We start from the raw sequence: 15,935 nt of genomic DNA, 5'->3' as shown, positions 1-15,935 counted from the left end.
TTAAATCTTAGGATAATCTGTTAAGTGATTAGTTCTATTGCCTTGAATGAATTGTTCATATCAGTATATATCAATAAAACTAGCAATATTTTTTTAAAATGTCATATTTTCCCCACTCCGTTTTAGAAGATCAGTCCAATTCTCTGTTCAGAATTTGATTGAACTCTCCTATAATCACATTTCCAGATCCGAATGAATTTACTTTTTGCAGCAATGTTTGCATAAATTCCAATTGATTGTGGTTAGGTTAAAAATGAGTGATGAAATATTGCTGTACACCGTCAAATATTGCAAGGCTTTCTTAGGGCTCCTGTGATAGTGATGAGTATGTAGGAAACAAAATAAAACCAAAAATGTTATTGCTTTATTTTCAGAGAAAACTATTCTGGCTGTAATCCAGGAAGGTTCTCTAAAATAGCTTTGAAATTGTATTATTGTTGGAATAACCATTAAAATACCACTGAAAAAATAGTTGGAACAGCATTCTTACATTACACTTGACATGGTTTTCTCAGTGGAAACAATGGAATTGGTTAATTTAGGGGTCACAGTGATGAAGAGCGATTCTTACATTTCTATTTTCCTCTGTAGAATGTGCTGAAAAAACACAATAGATAATCTTGTTTATATCTATAATAAAAAAAAAGCTGGTAGTATTTATGGCTTTCTAGTCTTCTTGTTGGGCTTGGATTGTGGTAGTTCTTTTTTAAAAAAAACGTAATGCCATTTCTTAATTGTATGTTAGTAAGCAAAACAAATGCTTTTACAATGTTAGCATCACTATATACCAATGATTTGTCTTGGTTCCTTTGAATTCCTAAATGGATTATATATGTATTATTTGACAAGAGCCATTTTCTGCATTCTTCAAATATAAGAATGTTTAGTAAGAGGCAGCCATCTCGAGGCTATATGGGCTACTTTTAGACTATACATTTGAAAGTATTCATGAAAGTACATTGTCAATCTCTTTATACTTTCTGCACTCCCTAGTGCAACAATTTAACCTTCTCTTAAACAATGGCTGAAACATTAAAACAGCTTAGGATTTCATATAGAAAACAGTGAACACTGTGGCGAATTTCTCATTAGAAACTGGTGTTAGTGCTTCCCATGGCAGATACCCAGAGATACACTCGGGCACCAGCTGTGAATCTCACACAGCTTAACATCCCAAATCAGAGAAGGGCCTTTACCTTAGCCCAATGTAATGCTCTCCCTTCAGCACTTCTGGCTGGAAGATACAAAAAGACACCATATTCATTACAAGTATGTCCTTGTGACTCCGGCAGGTAATAACTATTGAACATGCTCTTCTGTGTTGCCAGTTTTATACAGAACCTCGAAAGCCTTAATTACCCCACTCCTGATCAACAAAACAGGATACAACAGTCAACAGCATAAGCAATTTCTGCTTTCCGACATCAACCCTGAAATAACACAAAAGGTGTGTGCCTAAGAAGGAAAAGCTATCCCAAAATGGCAGAATCAAAGTATGCTTGTATCTTTATCAAAAAGTATACTTCAGATGCTTAAAATAAATCCACACCACTCCAAAGTTACTTCAAAACTATCTCCACTGTCCCACAATAGGTCAAACTTTAATGCATATATAGCCCCAAACATTTTGAACAGAGGACATGGATGTGTACAGGCAGCAGTTCAAAATGGACATAGCAGTGTCCTTCATAGTATGCAGCCTTGCAAGTTTCCTTTGTTTAGATTAGCTTTATCATCAAGGTCAGAAAAGGAGGGGGGGTTGAAATATTTTGGGGACATTATTGATATAGATTAATAGTTCAATAGTGCTTACTATTAAGTATATGTACTTAAGACTGCATCCCAAGTCTTATACTGTACTAAAGTATCCAAGATTATAAATCTCCTATATTGCAATCATTACAACAATAAATCTGATTTTTAACATATTAAATCTGCATGTAGATATGTATACAATGGTTGTAACACAGCTGTGGGATTTTCTTCTCTTAAAAAAGCTATTAGGAGTGGTATCTATATACTACTAAAACTCTTGTGTCTGTAACCTTCAACTGGGCAAAACGGTGTGTCATAGGGCAACAATTTTGAACCAAGGCACCTCAGATGGGCTAATTTACAGAATGCATCCAAAATCCAGGACCCATTATATCTGTGGGATTGAAATTTGGGAAATTTGTAGCTGTTTCAGCACTACTGTGCTGCTGCACCATCAGTATCAGCCCAGGTCACATGATCATCATGGGTGTATCCCCGACCTCTTTCCTCCCTCCCCTGTGCCTAATTGGCTGGCAGCAAGGCCCAACAGACGAGTGGCAATTGGCTGCTTTGGAAATGAGGCAGAAATTTGAAATCTCTTAATGGCTGTGCGTGTTGAGAGAAGGATGAGGGGGTGACTTGGATGCCTGCCAGTGAGGCAGGGCTGGCTGGGGGCTGCTGGCTGTCAATGGGTAAGCCCTCTTCCTCCCTCAAGGGAGGGGGCCCTTGGGGACATGTCGGAATGGGGGGCAGGGTTGCAGTTTTCTTCGTGGTCCACAACTCCCTTTGTTCCACCTTCCCCCAGCAAAGTGGCAGGCCATTCCGCAGATCAGTTGAGGAGGGGGAGGCAGCTTCATGGGGCCTCTCTTGAGGGTCGTGAGAGGAGGGCAAATGGCACAAGCCTATATTATATGTGGAAAGAAAGAAGGGAGGGAGGGAGGGAAGAAGGGGGGGACGGGGGAGGGGGAGGAAGGAACAAATGGAAAGGGTCATGAGGGGAGGGCAAATGGCACAAGCCTATATTATATGTGGAAAGGAGGGGGAGGGAGGAAGGAAGGAAGGAAGGAAGTAAGGAAGGAAGGAAGGAAGGAAGGAAGGAAGGAAGGAAGGAAGGAAGGAAGGAAGGAAAGGAGGGAGGGAGGGAGGGAGAGAGAGAGAGAGAAAGAAAAGAAAAAGGAAGGAAGGAAGGAGAGAGAGAGAGAAAGAAAGAAAGAAAGATAGATAGATAGATAGATAGATAGATAGATAGATAGATAGATAGATAGATAGATAGATAGATAGATAGATAGATTTCCCTCACAGGCTGAAAAGATTTCTGAGATAATATATGTGAATAAATTTGTACTTCCTTTAAAAGTCAGCATAGGTATGTTTGTTAGCCTCTACCTTATCCATAGGGGATTCTGTATAAGCCAGAACAAAAATGTTAAAGTAAATTCCTAGTGATTTTTTAGAACTGATAAACAGTATGCATGCAACTTCACAATCCTGTGTTGTTTCAACATCAAACTAGTCTGAAGTTCTCAGAGTGTGGTTAATATAGCATCTTGACCTGGAATTCTAAAGGTACTGCAGAAAGTGAGACTGAGAAGTAATCCAGCTAGCATCCCTATGAATATATTTCAATATAGGTGTTTTCAACAAGGAATATCAAACCTAACTTTGGAACTGAATTATTTTTGTTAAAAAGGTATAGCATGGTGCACATTATAAGCCTTTTACATATATAGTTTTGAAGTGAGTTTTAAAGAGTTTAGTAAGCTTGTTGCTTTTGCAGTTGTCCCATATTTGTGCAGACGCTGTATGGTAATTACTTGGAGTTACAGAATAGGACGATAATTACTGTAATTCTTGTGTAACTGATCGGTATGCATGTTAAGCCTGCCCTTTCAAAAGCTTTTGCTCATAAGCATTCATTCATTCGTGCATTTGTTCATTCGTGGATTAGCTTCCTCCATTCATTTGTTTACTTTTCTGACCTATATACTTCGTTCTTCAAAACAGAAATACCCTTTCTCTAGATTTCTAATCTAGAAGTAAAGATTGAAAAGTTTTTCACTTGTGCTTGGAACAAGTGTGATTTTGGCTATTAGGAAAGGAAGATTTGGGGGAAAAAATTCAAATGGTGAAAAAACTGTGGAACTGGCTCATAATTGTTCAAGTGGGGTTTAGATGTCATCAAACGCTAAACTTTGATTCCGAAATAAGAAGCTTTAAGGGAGGGAACTGAATTATGATAATGCTGGCTACGGGTACAAATTGATAAATTGGATTTTTTTTCATTGTTTACAGTTTTTTACGTGAGGGTTATTTAGTAGTTTCCTATGAGTACAAGAACTGTACTGTATCAGACCAAAGGTTATCTAACTCAGATTGTTAAACTGCATATGTGATATTGCACTGGTCATTTCCTTAAAACAGAAATATGGTCTATGTACATCTAACTATGTACATCTAATATTATAAATATAAACGTATTGATTTCTTTACTTTGTAGTATAACAAACACCTCTTTGTGCACATTGGACATGCCAACCACTCTTACAGTGATCCATTGCTGGAATCAGTGGACATTCGTCAGATTTATGACAAATTCCCTGAAAAGAAGGGAGGCTTGAAGGAACTGTTTGGAAAAGGACCCCAGAATGCCTTCTTCCTAGTAAAATTTTGGGTGAGTAAGATATTAAGCAAATATTGCCTGGGTTTTGGATGTGCGCGTGTTTGCTTTTGTATTTTCTGAATGTTAAAAAAAAATCTTGACTGGTGTACAGAAGGTAGATGGAAGCATTTTTTTCTCTCTCTCTCTCTCAAAGTCTAATTCAGGCTCACCCAGAGAAATGGATTGACAGTAGATTCCAGACAGACAAAGAAGACACTTCACTTGCATTGGCTGCTCAAGATGTGTTAAGGGCTGTAGCTCAAGTGGTTTTTAAAAGAATAGGCATATGGAAGATAGGTCCGCTACTATATTTCAGTCGTGATTGGAGGAAATGCCTGTTCTTAAGAAGCAACAGTAGAAAAGGGACTGTTGTTTTTGTGCTCTGTTTGGGAACTTTTTGGAGGGATCTGGATGGCTAGAATGGAACATTAAGCTAGAAGGACTTCTGCTGTAATAGAAAGGCAGTGTTGTATAGTGGTTAAGGTGTTAAGGTGTTGCATTAGGAGGGGAGGTTCAAATCTAGTATCAGCCACAGAAGTTTACTCCATAATTTTGGAACAGCCACTATCTCTCAGTGCAGCGTTCCTCAAAATATGGTTGTGAAGAAAAATGGAGGAAGAAATGCTAGACATGCCACGTTAAGCTCTTGAAACTATTTGTCACAATATCCAATAATTATAATATTTGTTACTGTCAAGTCTTATCAGAGTTATCAAGTGTCACAGATCACCCATTGGATTTAACACATTTATTTTTGACCTTTCAGTCCTGAATATATTTATTTTCAAATTTTACCAATGTCCTTATAAAAAGATAACTATTATAATGATGCAAATCAGTTATAAGGTACTCTGGTTTGAAATCCTATTCCAAAACCTAAATGGCATATATTACTTTGTGTCTTTCTTTCAGAATTGTAGCATGAGAGATTTTCAGTTTCACAATCCCAGCTAGTCCTGGAAACACATGGATAATTTGCAGCTGTTTTTAACATGTTACTTTGACATTATATTTTTAGAAGTACATCCTTTACATCTAACAATAATATATATGCAAATCCAGTTTCATGCAATCACATTAAACTGGATTTTGCAAAAACATGAGTGGTATAGAGAGTCAACAGCTAAGCAGGCCCCAATTTGGAAGAATCCACCATTCTCCAGACTTGCTCTCCCAGCAGAGAAGACTTGCCACTTTGGAGCTGTGGTCATTTGTACTTTTTCAAACCTTCTTCCTAGCCTCCTTTACATTTTACTTCTCCCACTGTCTTGTTCCTAAGGATTTTTGTCTTTTTCCCCACATAAATTGTATTAACTAAAATGGACTATCTATGATCTGTATTTCTTTAGTAGTGTGCTTCAATGGCATAAGGTGTCTACTTCAGCTTTTCTTTATATTTTAGAAATGTGAAACACGGTTTGGAAGATGAATGTTATATCAGAAGGTGTTAATAGAGTGCAGCTAGATTTCAGGGAAGAGACGCTGTAGCCAAGAAGTTAGGCTAAAGAAAAAGTAATTAAGCTAAGGAAAGTATTTGACACATCATATTAGCTGCTCAAACCTTAGATTAACCTATTTTGCTAAGTACAACCAGGCACATTGGCATCCCTACTATTAATGCATAATAAGGTGATCATAAGAAAATTAAAAATGGAATAAAACAGCAGAATGACACAGTTATTCAATTACTCAAGTAGTGATAGCGAGGAGGGAACAATTCACAAGATATGAAAGCTAGCATGGTGTGGGAGTACATGCAGAAGAAGTTCCAACTGAGTGGTATTTAAAGGGATCCTATCCAACCTGGTGCCCTCTAGACGTGGAGCTACGACTTCCAGAATGTCCATGTAGTACACTTCTGAAAGTCACCAGGGAAATCCCCAATAAATTACTATTTTCTTTTCTTAGCAATGCAAATAGTAACTACAGTTGGCCAGATTGGGGTCAGAAATGTGAGTGGCAAATTGTTGAAGACTCCCAATTCCTGATACTCATTTCTGGAGAAAGAAAAATAATGTAGCCCCACTTTAAACTTAAAAGTAAAATGTGGCTTGAACTTAAAACTCATTGGCTTGAGAACGTTATTCAGTGCTGGTGATTGGATGAGATATAATTTGTACCTCCTAACCAGTATAGGTAAGACAAACTGAAGCAGTCAGAGATGTGATGTGATGTTATTTTTTTGCAGAATATTAGAGCAGGGATAGGCGTACAGTGAAATAACATATGATCCCATTTTTGGCTATTGTAGAAGACAGTGATAATTTTTTAAAGCTTTCTAAATAGCTATGCTGACTGAGGGCAGAAAATGATGTAAGCTGAAGGCCAACAATAGGGTTGGAGAAGGTGGCCCTATTGCATCCAGTGTACATGGAAATAGGCATGTATAATTGTCTTTCCCTAAGGTACTGTTTTTTCATTAAAAAACTTCACATGGTTTACTGCCTCCAGCTTTGGACAGCTGATAGTCCCTAGTTTAACCTGTGATGTGGGAAAATAGTAAAGAACTAGAACACACATTTTTAAAAAAACAAGGTTGGGGAAGGATGCAGAGCATGACTGTTTTTGCCAGCAGTGGCCATAGGCAGCCTTTGTATGTATGCAGCCTCCTTCTATGTAATGAAGCCACATGGCATGTATGTGTTTCTGCTTCCTGTTCATGCTGTATCTATGTGTGTATGTGTGCACTAGGAAGCACAGGACAGGCTGCATACCTCTATCCTGGATCACATGACCAGGAGTAGGGCTTAGAATGAAGCAAGTGACAGCACTCCAAGCCACTTCCCACCTGCCTTGGCATCAGAGGCTCTTTTCCAGAATGGTTTTCTCACAATGGAGCCTATTCTCACATGTCATATTGTAGAAAACTGCCATGCCCCAGTCCAGGAAAGTTATTTGGCATGCATTTATTTGGCCCGCATTTAAGCTCTATGGAAGAGCCCTCCTCTCAGTTCTGCCACCACTAGAAGCATATCTGGTGGGAATACAAGAAAATGAGTTTTTGGATGGCTATTTCTAGCTAACCAAGAGAGGTCAGGCTAGCAATCTTTCCATTCCAATAGAAGAGAATATGCAGTGCTCAATGTTGAACCGTGGGGTCCTTGGGGCTCTCTCAGCTTGGTAGTTTGCTTGCAGATGTTTCATTACCCAACTAGGTAACATCATCAGTGCTAGTGAGTGTGGGATTTGCTCCCTGTTTATTTACAGTAGCTTGCCCTGCCAGTGTGGGTGGGGTGTGTGGTTTTCTCTTTGGGTAGGTCCTTGATTATTATTTTCTGCTTGATTGTTTGTCTGGTGTGAATTCCTGCTTATCTGGGTGTTGGCTTGGTAGTCTGTTTTAATTTGCAAATCCATTTCAAAATTATGGATGTGTTAAAGTAGGAATCATATTAGGCCATAGTTAGGTTTTCTAAATTATGGTTAGCAGGATGTTAGAATTGAACCCAGTAAAACAAATGGAGTGCCTCTTATAATCCTTCAGGGAAATGTGTGAAAAATACCGCAAATAAAATAAAACAGTTTTGCAATATTATCTTTCAATAATCAAAAACCCTTAAAGTCTCTGAGCTTGATTGTTTGCTTGCAGACGTTTCATTATCCACCTAGATAACATCATCAATGTGAGTGAGTGTGCGGTTTTCTCCCTGTTTATATACAGTAACTTGCCCTGCCAATGTCAGTGGTTTTTCTCCTTGGTAGTTCCTTGATTAGGGTATTGTTTTCTGCTTGATTGTTTGTCTGGTGTTAATTCCTGCTTATCTGGGTGTTGGCTGCTGGAGAGGATGTGTTCTGATCTTTTTTGTTTCCTTCTTAGCTTTTTTATTGTTTCTTTCAAATTGTGTCAAAATATGGTTTATTTCTGTATGTCTATTGATGGCTGACTTGCCTAAGTGCCATGCTTCCAGGAATTCCCTAGCATTTTTGGATTTAGCTCAGTCTAGGATGCTCACAGTTTCCCAGTTGAAACTATGGTTGAGTCTGTCCATGTGTTGTATGATTAAGGAGTTTTCATCATGTCTTCTGACTGCTAGCTGGTGTTCATGGATACGCTCTGCTAGTCTTCTGCCTGTCTGTCCTACATAGTGGCTGTTACAGTCCTTACATTGTTATGTTGTGGATGACTCTTTTTTCTCTTTTTGGACTACTTGGTCTTTTGGTTTACTTACGATGTTTTGGAGGGCTATAGTTGGTTTGGTTGCTACGGTAATGCTGTATGGTTGTAATCGTGTGTGGGTTGTTTCTTAGATGTTTTTGATGTGTGGTAGTGTTAATCTTTTCATAGTTTGTGTTGTGCTGAAGTGGGTTGAGTGGTCAGGCACTTTTTGATAAAGCTGTATGTGTATCCATTTTGTTGGAAGATGTACGGGTGGTCTGTTTCCTTTTTCTGGTGTTTTGGGTTGCTACAGTGCATTTGTACTCATCTGAATAATGTTTTTACATAGCTTCTTTTGTGGGAGGTTGGGTTGTTGCTTTGGTAATGGAGTACTTGGTTAATGTGGGGTTTTTTTTTCTTTTTGAAAGACTTTCTAATTTGCCATCATTTCTTTTGCTGATGAGGATATCCAGGAAGAGTAGTGTGTTGTTGTTTTCTTCTTTCCTTGTGAATTTTATTCCTTTGAAGAAAGGATTACAATCCTTTGAAATCGAAAAATGCTAGGGAACCTTGTTATTCAGACAAATCAGCCATCAACAAACACATAGAAATAAACCATATTTTCACACCATTCAAAAGAAACAATAAAAAAGCTAAGAAGGAAACAAAAAAACTAGAACACATCCTCTCCAGCAACCAGCACCCAGATAAGCAGGAATTAACACCAGGCAAACAATCAAGCAGAAAACAATACCCTAATCAAGGAATTACCAAGGAGAAAAACTACAGCCCCACTGACATTGGCAGGGCAAGTTACTGTATATAAACAGAGAGCAAACCGCACACTCACTCACACTGATGATGTTACCTAGTCGGGTAATGAAACATCTGTAAACAAACAACCAAGCTCAGAGAGCACCAAGGACTCCACAATCTTTCCATTACCCTACTACTGAGAGGCAAATGTTCTTAATCCAGTAGATATTCTGCTGTCATTGAAACTGGTTTACCTGCTGTAGAGGGATTCATTTCAATTTGGTTGGGTGCCGGTTATATTCTTTTATCAATATGTTTTAATAGGGTGTTAAATTTCATTCTGTTTCATTGTAATTCTGTTTTATCTTTATTATTGTTAGATATTAGACAAAATAATATTTGGCAGTATCTGCCATTGAGCACTACTTAGTAAGTACATCTGTAGTGGACATGAGAGACTGGGATAGTTCAAAGAAAAGAATATATGCTTTGAGCTGACTTAGTGAAGCAGAACAAGACAAACTTTGTTCAGTTTTATATATTCAACTGGCATAGATAGCTGTACCATTCATATTTACAGTGGGGCAAAAAAGTATTTAGTCAGCCACCAATTGTGCAAGTTCTCCCACTTAAAAAGATGAGAGAGGCTTGTAATTTTCATCATAGGTATACCTCAACTATGAGAGACAAAATGAGAAAAAAAATCCAGAAAATCACATTGTCTGATTTTTAAAGAACTTATTTGCAAATCATGGTGGAAAATAAGTATTTGGTCACCTACAAACAAGCAAGATGTCTGGCTCTCACAGACCTGTAACTACTTCTTTAAGAGGCTCCTCTGTCCTCCACTCGTTACCTGTAGTAATGGCACCTGTTTGACCTTGTTATCAGTATAAAAGACACCTGTCCACAACCTCAAACAGTCACACTCCAAACTCCACTATGGCGAAGACCAAAGAGCTGTCGAAGGACACCAGAAACAAAATTGTAGACCTGCACCAGGCTGGGAAGACTGAATCTGCAATAGGCAAGCAGCTTGGTGTGAAGAAATCAACTGTGGGAGCAATAATTAGAAAATGGAAGACATACAAGACCACTGATAATCTCCCTCGATCTGGGGCTCCATGCAAGATCTCACCCCGTGGGGTCAAAATGATCACAAGAATGGTGAGCAAAAATCCCAGAACCACATGGGGGGACCTAGTGAATGACCTGCAGAGAGCTGGGACCAAAGTAACAAAGGCTACCATCAGTAACAAACTATGCTGCCAGGGACCCAAATCCTGCAGTGCCAGACGTGTCCCCCTGCTTAAGCCAGTACATGACTGGGCCCATCTGAAGTTTGCTAGAGAGCATTTGGATGATCCAGAAGAGGATTGGGAGAATGTCATATGGTCAGATGAAACCAAAGTAGAATGTTTTGGTCTAAACTCAACTTGTTGTGTTTGGAGGAGAGAGAATGCTGAGTTGCATCCAAAGAACACCATACCTACTGTGAAGCATGGGGGTGGAAACATGCTTTGGGGCTGTTTTTCTGCAAAGGGACCAGGACGATTGATCCGTGTAAAGGAAAGAATGAATGGGGCCATGTATCGTGAGATTTTGAGTGAACACCTCCTTCCATCAGCAAGGGATTGAAGATGAAACGTGGCTGGGTCTTTCAGCATGACAATGATCCCAAACACACCGCCCGGGCAACGAAGGAGTGGCTTCGTAAGAAGCATTTCAAGGTCCTGGAGTGGCCTAGCCAGTCTCCAGATCTCAACCCCATGGAAAACCTTTGGAGGGAGTTGAAAGTCCATGTTGCCCAGCGACAGCCCCAAAACATCACTGCTCTAGAGGAGATCTGCATGGAGGAATGGGCCAAAATACCAGCAACAGTGTGTGAAAACCTTGTGAAGACTTACCAAAAACGTTTGACCTCTGTCATTGCCAACAAAGGATATATAACAAAGTATTGAGATGAACTTTTGATATTGACCAAATACTTATTTTCCACCATGATTTGCAAATAAATTCTTTAAAAATCAGACAATGTGATTTTCTGGATTTTTTCCCCCATTTTGTCTCTCATAGTTGAGGTATACCTATGATGAAAATTACAGGCCTCTCTCATTTTTTTAAGTGGGAGAACTTGCACAACTGGTGGCTGACTAAATACTTTTTTGCCCCACTGTACATGGGAGTAAACCCCACTGAACACTATAGGTCTCATTCCTGAGCAAATAGTCTCAGAATTAGGCTATTAAAGTGTTAAATGATTGTGGTACTGCTTCAGAATAATGCCAACGTATCTTTCAAGCACGCCTGTGAAACAGAGAACAGAACTCCATGAAGAACTATTGATTAATATCAATAAGTATTTTTAATGAATACCTACTTTTCAAGAATCTGCATTGCAAAAAAGTATTCTAGAAAATAACGCATGCTGTAATTAGTGGTTTTCTTTTTCTTTTTTTCTTTTAAAGATGCTTTGAAGTCCAAAGCATTTTTGAAATTCAAATGTAGAACAGAGATAAAGGAATCTGCACAATAAAAGGGCATTAAATCATGTCCAAAAATCTCTCCCATTTTATAGATGTAAATATATGCCATAATTAGTGGTAAAGTAACATGAGTTGGATGGTTAACTTTATTCCTTTTCTTATTATGTAAAATAGCTGTGACCTGAAAAATATAATGCTGTTTCTTTGTCATCCATTGTTAACAGTAATGAATTCAGTCTAGTTTGTGTTCAGAAAGAGCTCCGCCACATGGTCTCCTCCCACGTCCCTCATGTATGTCTGCTGCCCTCTTTGGAGGCATGTCAATTCTTTGTCTCCATTCACAAAAAAGCCATTGTAATGTTTCCCCTCCTAAGATGTCACTTTTATTGCATAACCGAATAAGGCTTGGCAAATAAACTGCTTTAGAGAGATGAGGTTAGTGATGTGGCCTGGTCATTTTGACCCAGTTTTGCAACACATTTGAGTTGGACAGAAACCTCTGTGCTTGCCCTTTCCGGTCACCCAAGAGAAGATCATTCCTGCCCAGGGACCTTCAGGACCTGAATACAAAATTCTTTCTCAACTTGATACAAACATGTTCATTCTCGTGAATGAATCAGAGGGCTGTTGGGAAGTACAGTTGCTTGGCTTGGCCAGCAAAAAGCTGAGCCGTGGGGCAATGCAAAACCGGCAGCAAACAGGGCCAAAGTTCCAGATGCTGCACTTGGAAAAAAAAGAGAAAAGAAAAGAAATTGGAATGAATCTCTGCCCTTTGATCACTGTTCACTGGAAGGGGAGGGAAGCACGATGTGCCCATAAGAATGACAACTCATTGCAGCTCATGGTAATGACAAGAAGCCTCAATGCCATTTAGCAAATGAGCCTCCATCTTCAATTTTAACTACTGAATATTTTGTTTTTTAATTATGCTGCTCCCTCAGGAAATACAGTCTAAGCCCCCCCCCCCCCCCCCTGTTTATGGCAAAAGGACTTCGGTCTTTTTTTGCAAATGCTACTGGAAAAAAAAACTAAAGCAAATTGTTTAAGCAGGCTGTTGTAAAACACATGCAGGCAAATGCCTTCTTTTTCTGTATTTCAGTCTTTTCTTCACTTGAAGTAGTCTTGTTTTCAGCCAGCTCTCTTTCAATGCCTGCTGCGGGCCTTCAGCAGGAGCCGTTTTCATGCATCATGTCAAACAGCTGATAGGCTTGATATGTAAAATTTCCAGCGCTCCGTACTGACAAGCTGCATTATACTGATGGATGAATGCATTATATGTAATCAACAGACACAGAGAACAAGTGCCTGGGAAATGGCCAGTACTATTTTCCAGGATGTTGCTGAAGTATTTGCATTAAATGGAAATCTAACACTGAAGCTGTTGTGATTTTAGACTGTAACTTGCCACTACCCTTACCTTTAAAAAAATGCTCGAAGCAGGAAATAATCCAGTTCTCTGTTTCCAGTTGGGTTTAATCATGGTACAGTTCAAATCTTGGACTAGATTTAGATGTTAGATGTTTCTTCTTCCACCTCTCCCTTTTTAATTTGGACACAGTGCTTTTGCAAATGTACAAGTCAACACATAAAGAGTAGAAAAACAAATACCATCCCAAACCTAAAATTTCATTTCTTGAAGTATGCTGATGGAAAGTTCTTTTATATCAGTTTCAGTAATAACACTCACACAAACTCAGAACCAAATGTGCTAAATCAAGGCGTGTTTTGCAACCTTGTGATGATTGAGTGGACAGAATCTGTACTGGGCAGGTAGTCCTGAAGAAACTCAGGTCCTGAGCCATATAGAGCTTCGTAGGTAATAACCAGCACCTTCAACTGTGCCTAGAAATATATTTATCACCAGTGTAGCTCCCACAGCAGTGGCTTTACATGGCAGTAATGAGTTTGCCTAGTAGACATATGGAGCACTGCCCTTTGCACCAACTGAAACCCTAACCCTAATAATGGAAGGTGTGACCTATCCCCCCACAACAATTAACTGGAACCTCTGAGGATGAGCAGATCCACCATAAAATGATGCCTCCAACTCACTACATGCTTAGCTGTTTCATAAGGATACTATGATCAACAGTATCAGAAATAGCTGAAAGGTCTAGCAAGACAAGTATAGCCACCTTTCATCATCCATACCTTACCACTAAACATCAGTGAGAGTGACCAGTGCAGTTTCAGTCTTGGGCCTAGGTCTGAATCCTGACGGCCATGGTCTAAAAAAATTTTTTTAAGGATTCTCTGAAGCTGTTACCTCACCATTTCTTCCACTGTCTTTCTCCAAAGGGAAGGCAGATATGGGAGCATAGTTGCCTAACACAGTATACACAAATCCAAGAGAGGCCTCTTGAGGAGTGGGCCTCCTGTTAGCATTTCTAGAATCCCATACAAGATTTGGTTTTATGATCTTTGCCTCAGCGTGAGGCCTCTAAGGTATGTGTTTCTGAATGATGAAAACAGGAGATGATGATAATTTACCTCAGGAGCATTGCTACTCAGGACAGTGACTGAGGCCAATAAAATTCTGATGATAAAACCAGACCTGCAATTGTAACCGAAATGACTACTCTGGATAGAAAGATGATTCATGCACCACAAAATAATTACATTTCATACAATGTTTTTAAAAATCAGTAGAGTGACTTTGCCTGGCAAAATAACTTTCCTTATGTTCAGTTATAACAACTAGTCAACTGTGACAGCAAATTGACAACAGATTGATTTCATTAACTTTTAGGAAGAGTGCCTAGCAAATTATTTGAGACTCTACAATATTAAATTTATATTAGTGGTAGAACTAGAAAAAATGAATAAAATGATGACGCGGCTCATGTGGAAGTAGGAAAAAAAGATTATATTACAGAAGCTTTTCACACTGTATGTTATCATTATTTCAATTTAATATCTGCAGAAATGTTCTCAATAAAAACTTGGTCAATCTGTAAAGCCTTTTCATTTTAGAACAGTGCTGTACAAGATACATATTATTGGAGTCTAAACTAGGGATACTTGTTCAGACCTCAGTGTCTCATCTTTGGATAACCAGTCCCATGCAGATTTGCAAAAAGATGTATTGCTGAAGAAATCTCAGTAATTATATTACTCTTCCAGTTAGGTGCAACTTCTTTCTCTTTGGAGCTAACTAACTAGTGACAAGAATACCTGCAAAGCCATCCCAAATTTTCTTCAAACCCCAACCTATGTACCTTCCACGTATGTGCATTAAAATAATATGGGAGTATAAACATCAGTACAAATTTCATATGAACAGGATACTCAGATACTACCAAGAGTTAGGGCTGACTCCATACTTTTACATTTGCTTCATTTGTTCCTTTTAATACAGGTGGAAAGAGGAGGTAATGCTATACCTTGGGCATCATTGCACTACAAATATCTCCTCCTGCACTCATGCTGATTTTATAATAGAGGGGCGTAACTGGGAGTGCTTCAACACAAAGCAATCCATCCATCTTTATTCTTCATCATTCCTCTAGGCCTCACATTCTTGAGAAGTCAAGATAAAAAGTGGCCAGAGGGCTGTACTTTACTCTAATGTGCTCCTGCTACTTCCTTTTCCACCAAAGGAAGAGCTACACCAACTGCCAGATAAAGGAGAAAGTCAGTAGAAGTGCGACAATAGTGGGGTGAGGATGGGAAGAGATTAGAAATAACTGATTTGAGGGAGAAGGAAACAGTTACAGGTAGTCCTCAGTTAGCAACAGTAATTGGAACCAGAAACTCCAACACTAAGCAATGCAGTTGTAAAGCGTGATGTCACGTGACCGCACTGACTTATGGCGGACGTTCTGGCAGTTCTGGCTGCAGTCATTAAGCGAATCCTGCATGGTCGCTAAGCATGACATCCCATGATCACCATTTGTGACCTTCTGCTGGCTTCCCATTGACTTTGCTTGTTGGAAGCTGGTAGTGAAGTTGCAAATGGTGATCATGTGACCACGGGATGCTGCAACTGTCATAATTGCAAGCTGGTTGCCAAGTGCCTGAATTGCAATCACATGACTGCAGGGACACTGTAACAGCTGCAACTTCAAGGACTAGTTGTAAAGTCTCCTCATTCAGCGCCATCGTAACTTTGAACAGTCATTGAACAAATGGTTGTTACCAAGGGCTACCTGTATTTGTCCTGGGAGGAGGGTTGCAGAACATAACT

At 39.2% G+C, this 15,935-nt stretch overlaps 1 protein-coding gene across 9 annotated transcripts in view; it reads left to right on the top strand.

Annotated features, from left to right (window-relative positions):
• The window catches only part of TEAD1 (TEA domain transcription factor 1), a 200,839-nt gene that overhangs the window by 171,755 nt on the left and 13,149 nt on the right, over nucleotides 1–15,935 (top strand). For all 9 annotated transcript variants that reach the window (XM_088145904.1, XM_025165523.2, XM_007426368.4 and 6 more), the window contains one exon: nucleotides 4,253–4,426. In XM_088145904.1, the coding sequence (XP_088002030.1) occupies nucleotides 4,253–4,426 (174 nt within the window). The remainder of the gene's footprint in view (nucleotides 1–4,252; nucleotides 4,427–15,935) is intronic.

This window comes from Python bivittatus, unplaced genomic scaffold (genome assembly GCF_059951505.1).
Source record: "Python bivittatus isolate LINGU-HERP-01145 unplaced genomic scaffold, Pbiv_v1 ctg000480_np1212, whole genome shotgun sequence".
Lineage (NCBI taxonomy): Eukaryota > Metazoa > Chordata > Lepidosauria > Squamata > Pythonidae > Python > Python bivittatus.
The sequence above is the reverse complement of the archived record's forward strand: the minus strand, read 5'-3'. Positions and strand labels throughout refer to the sequence as shown.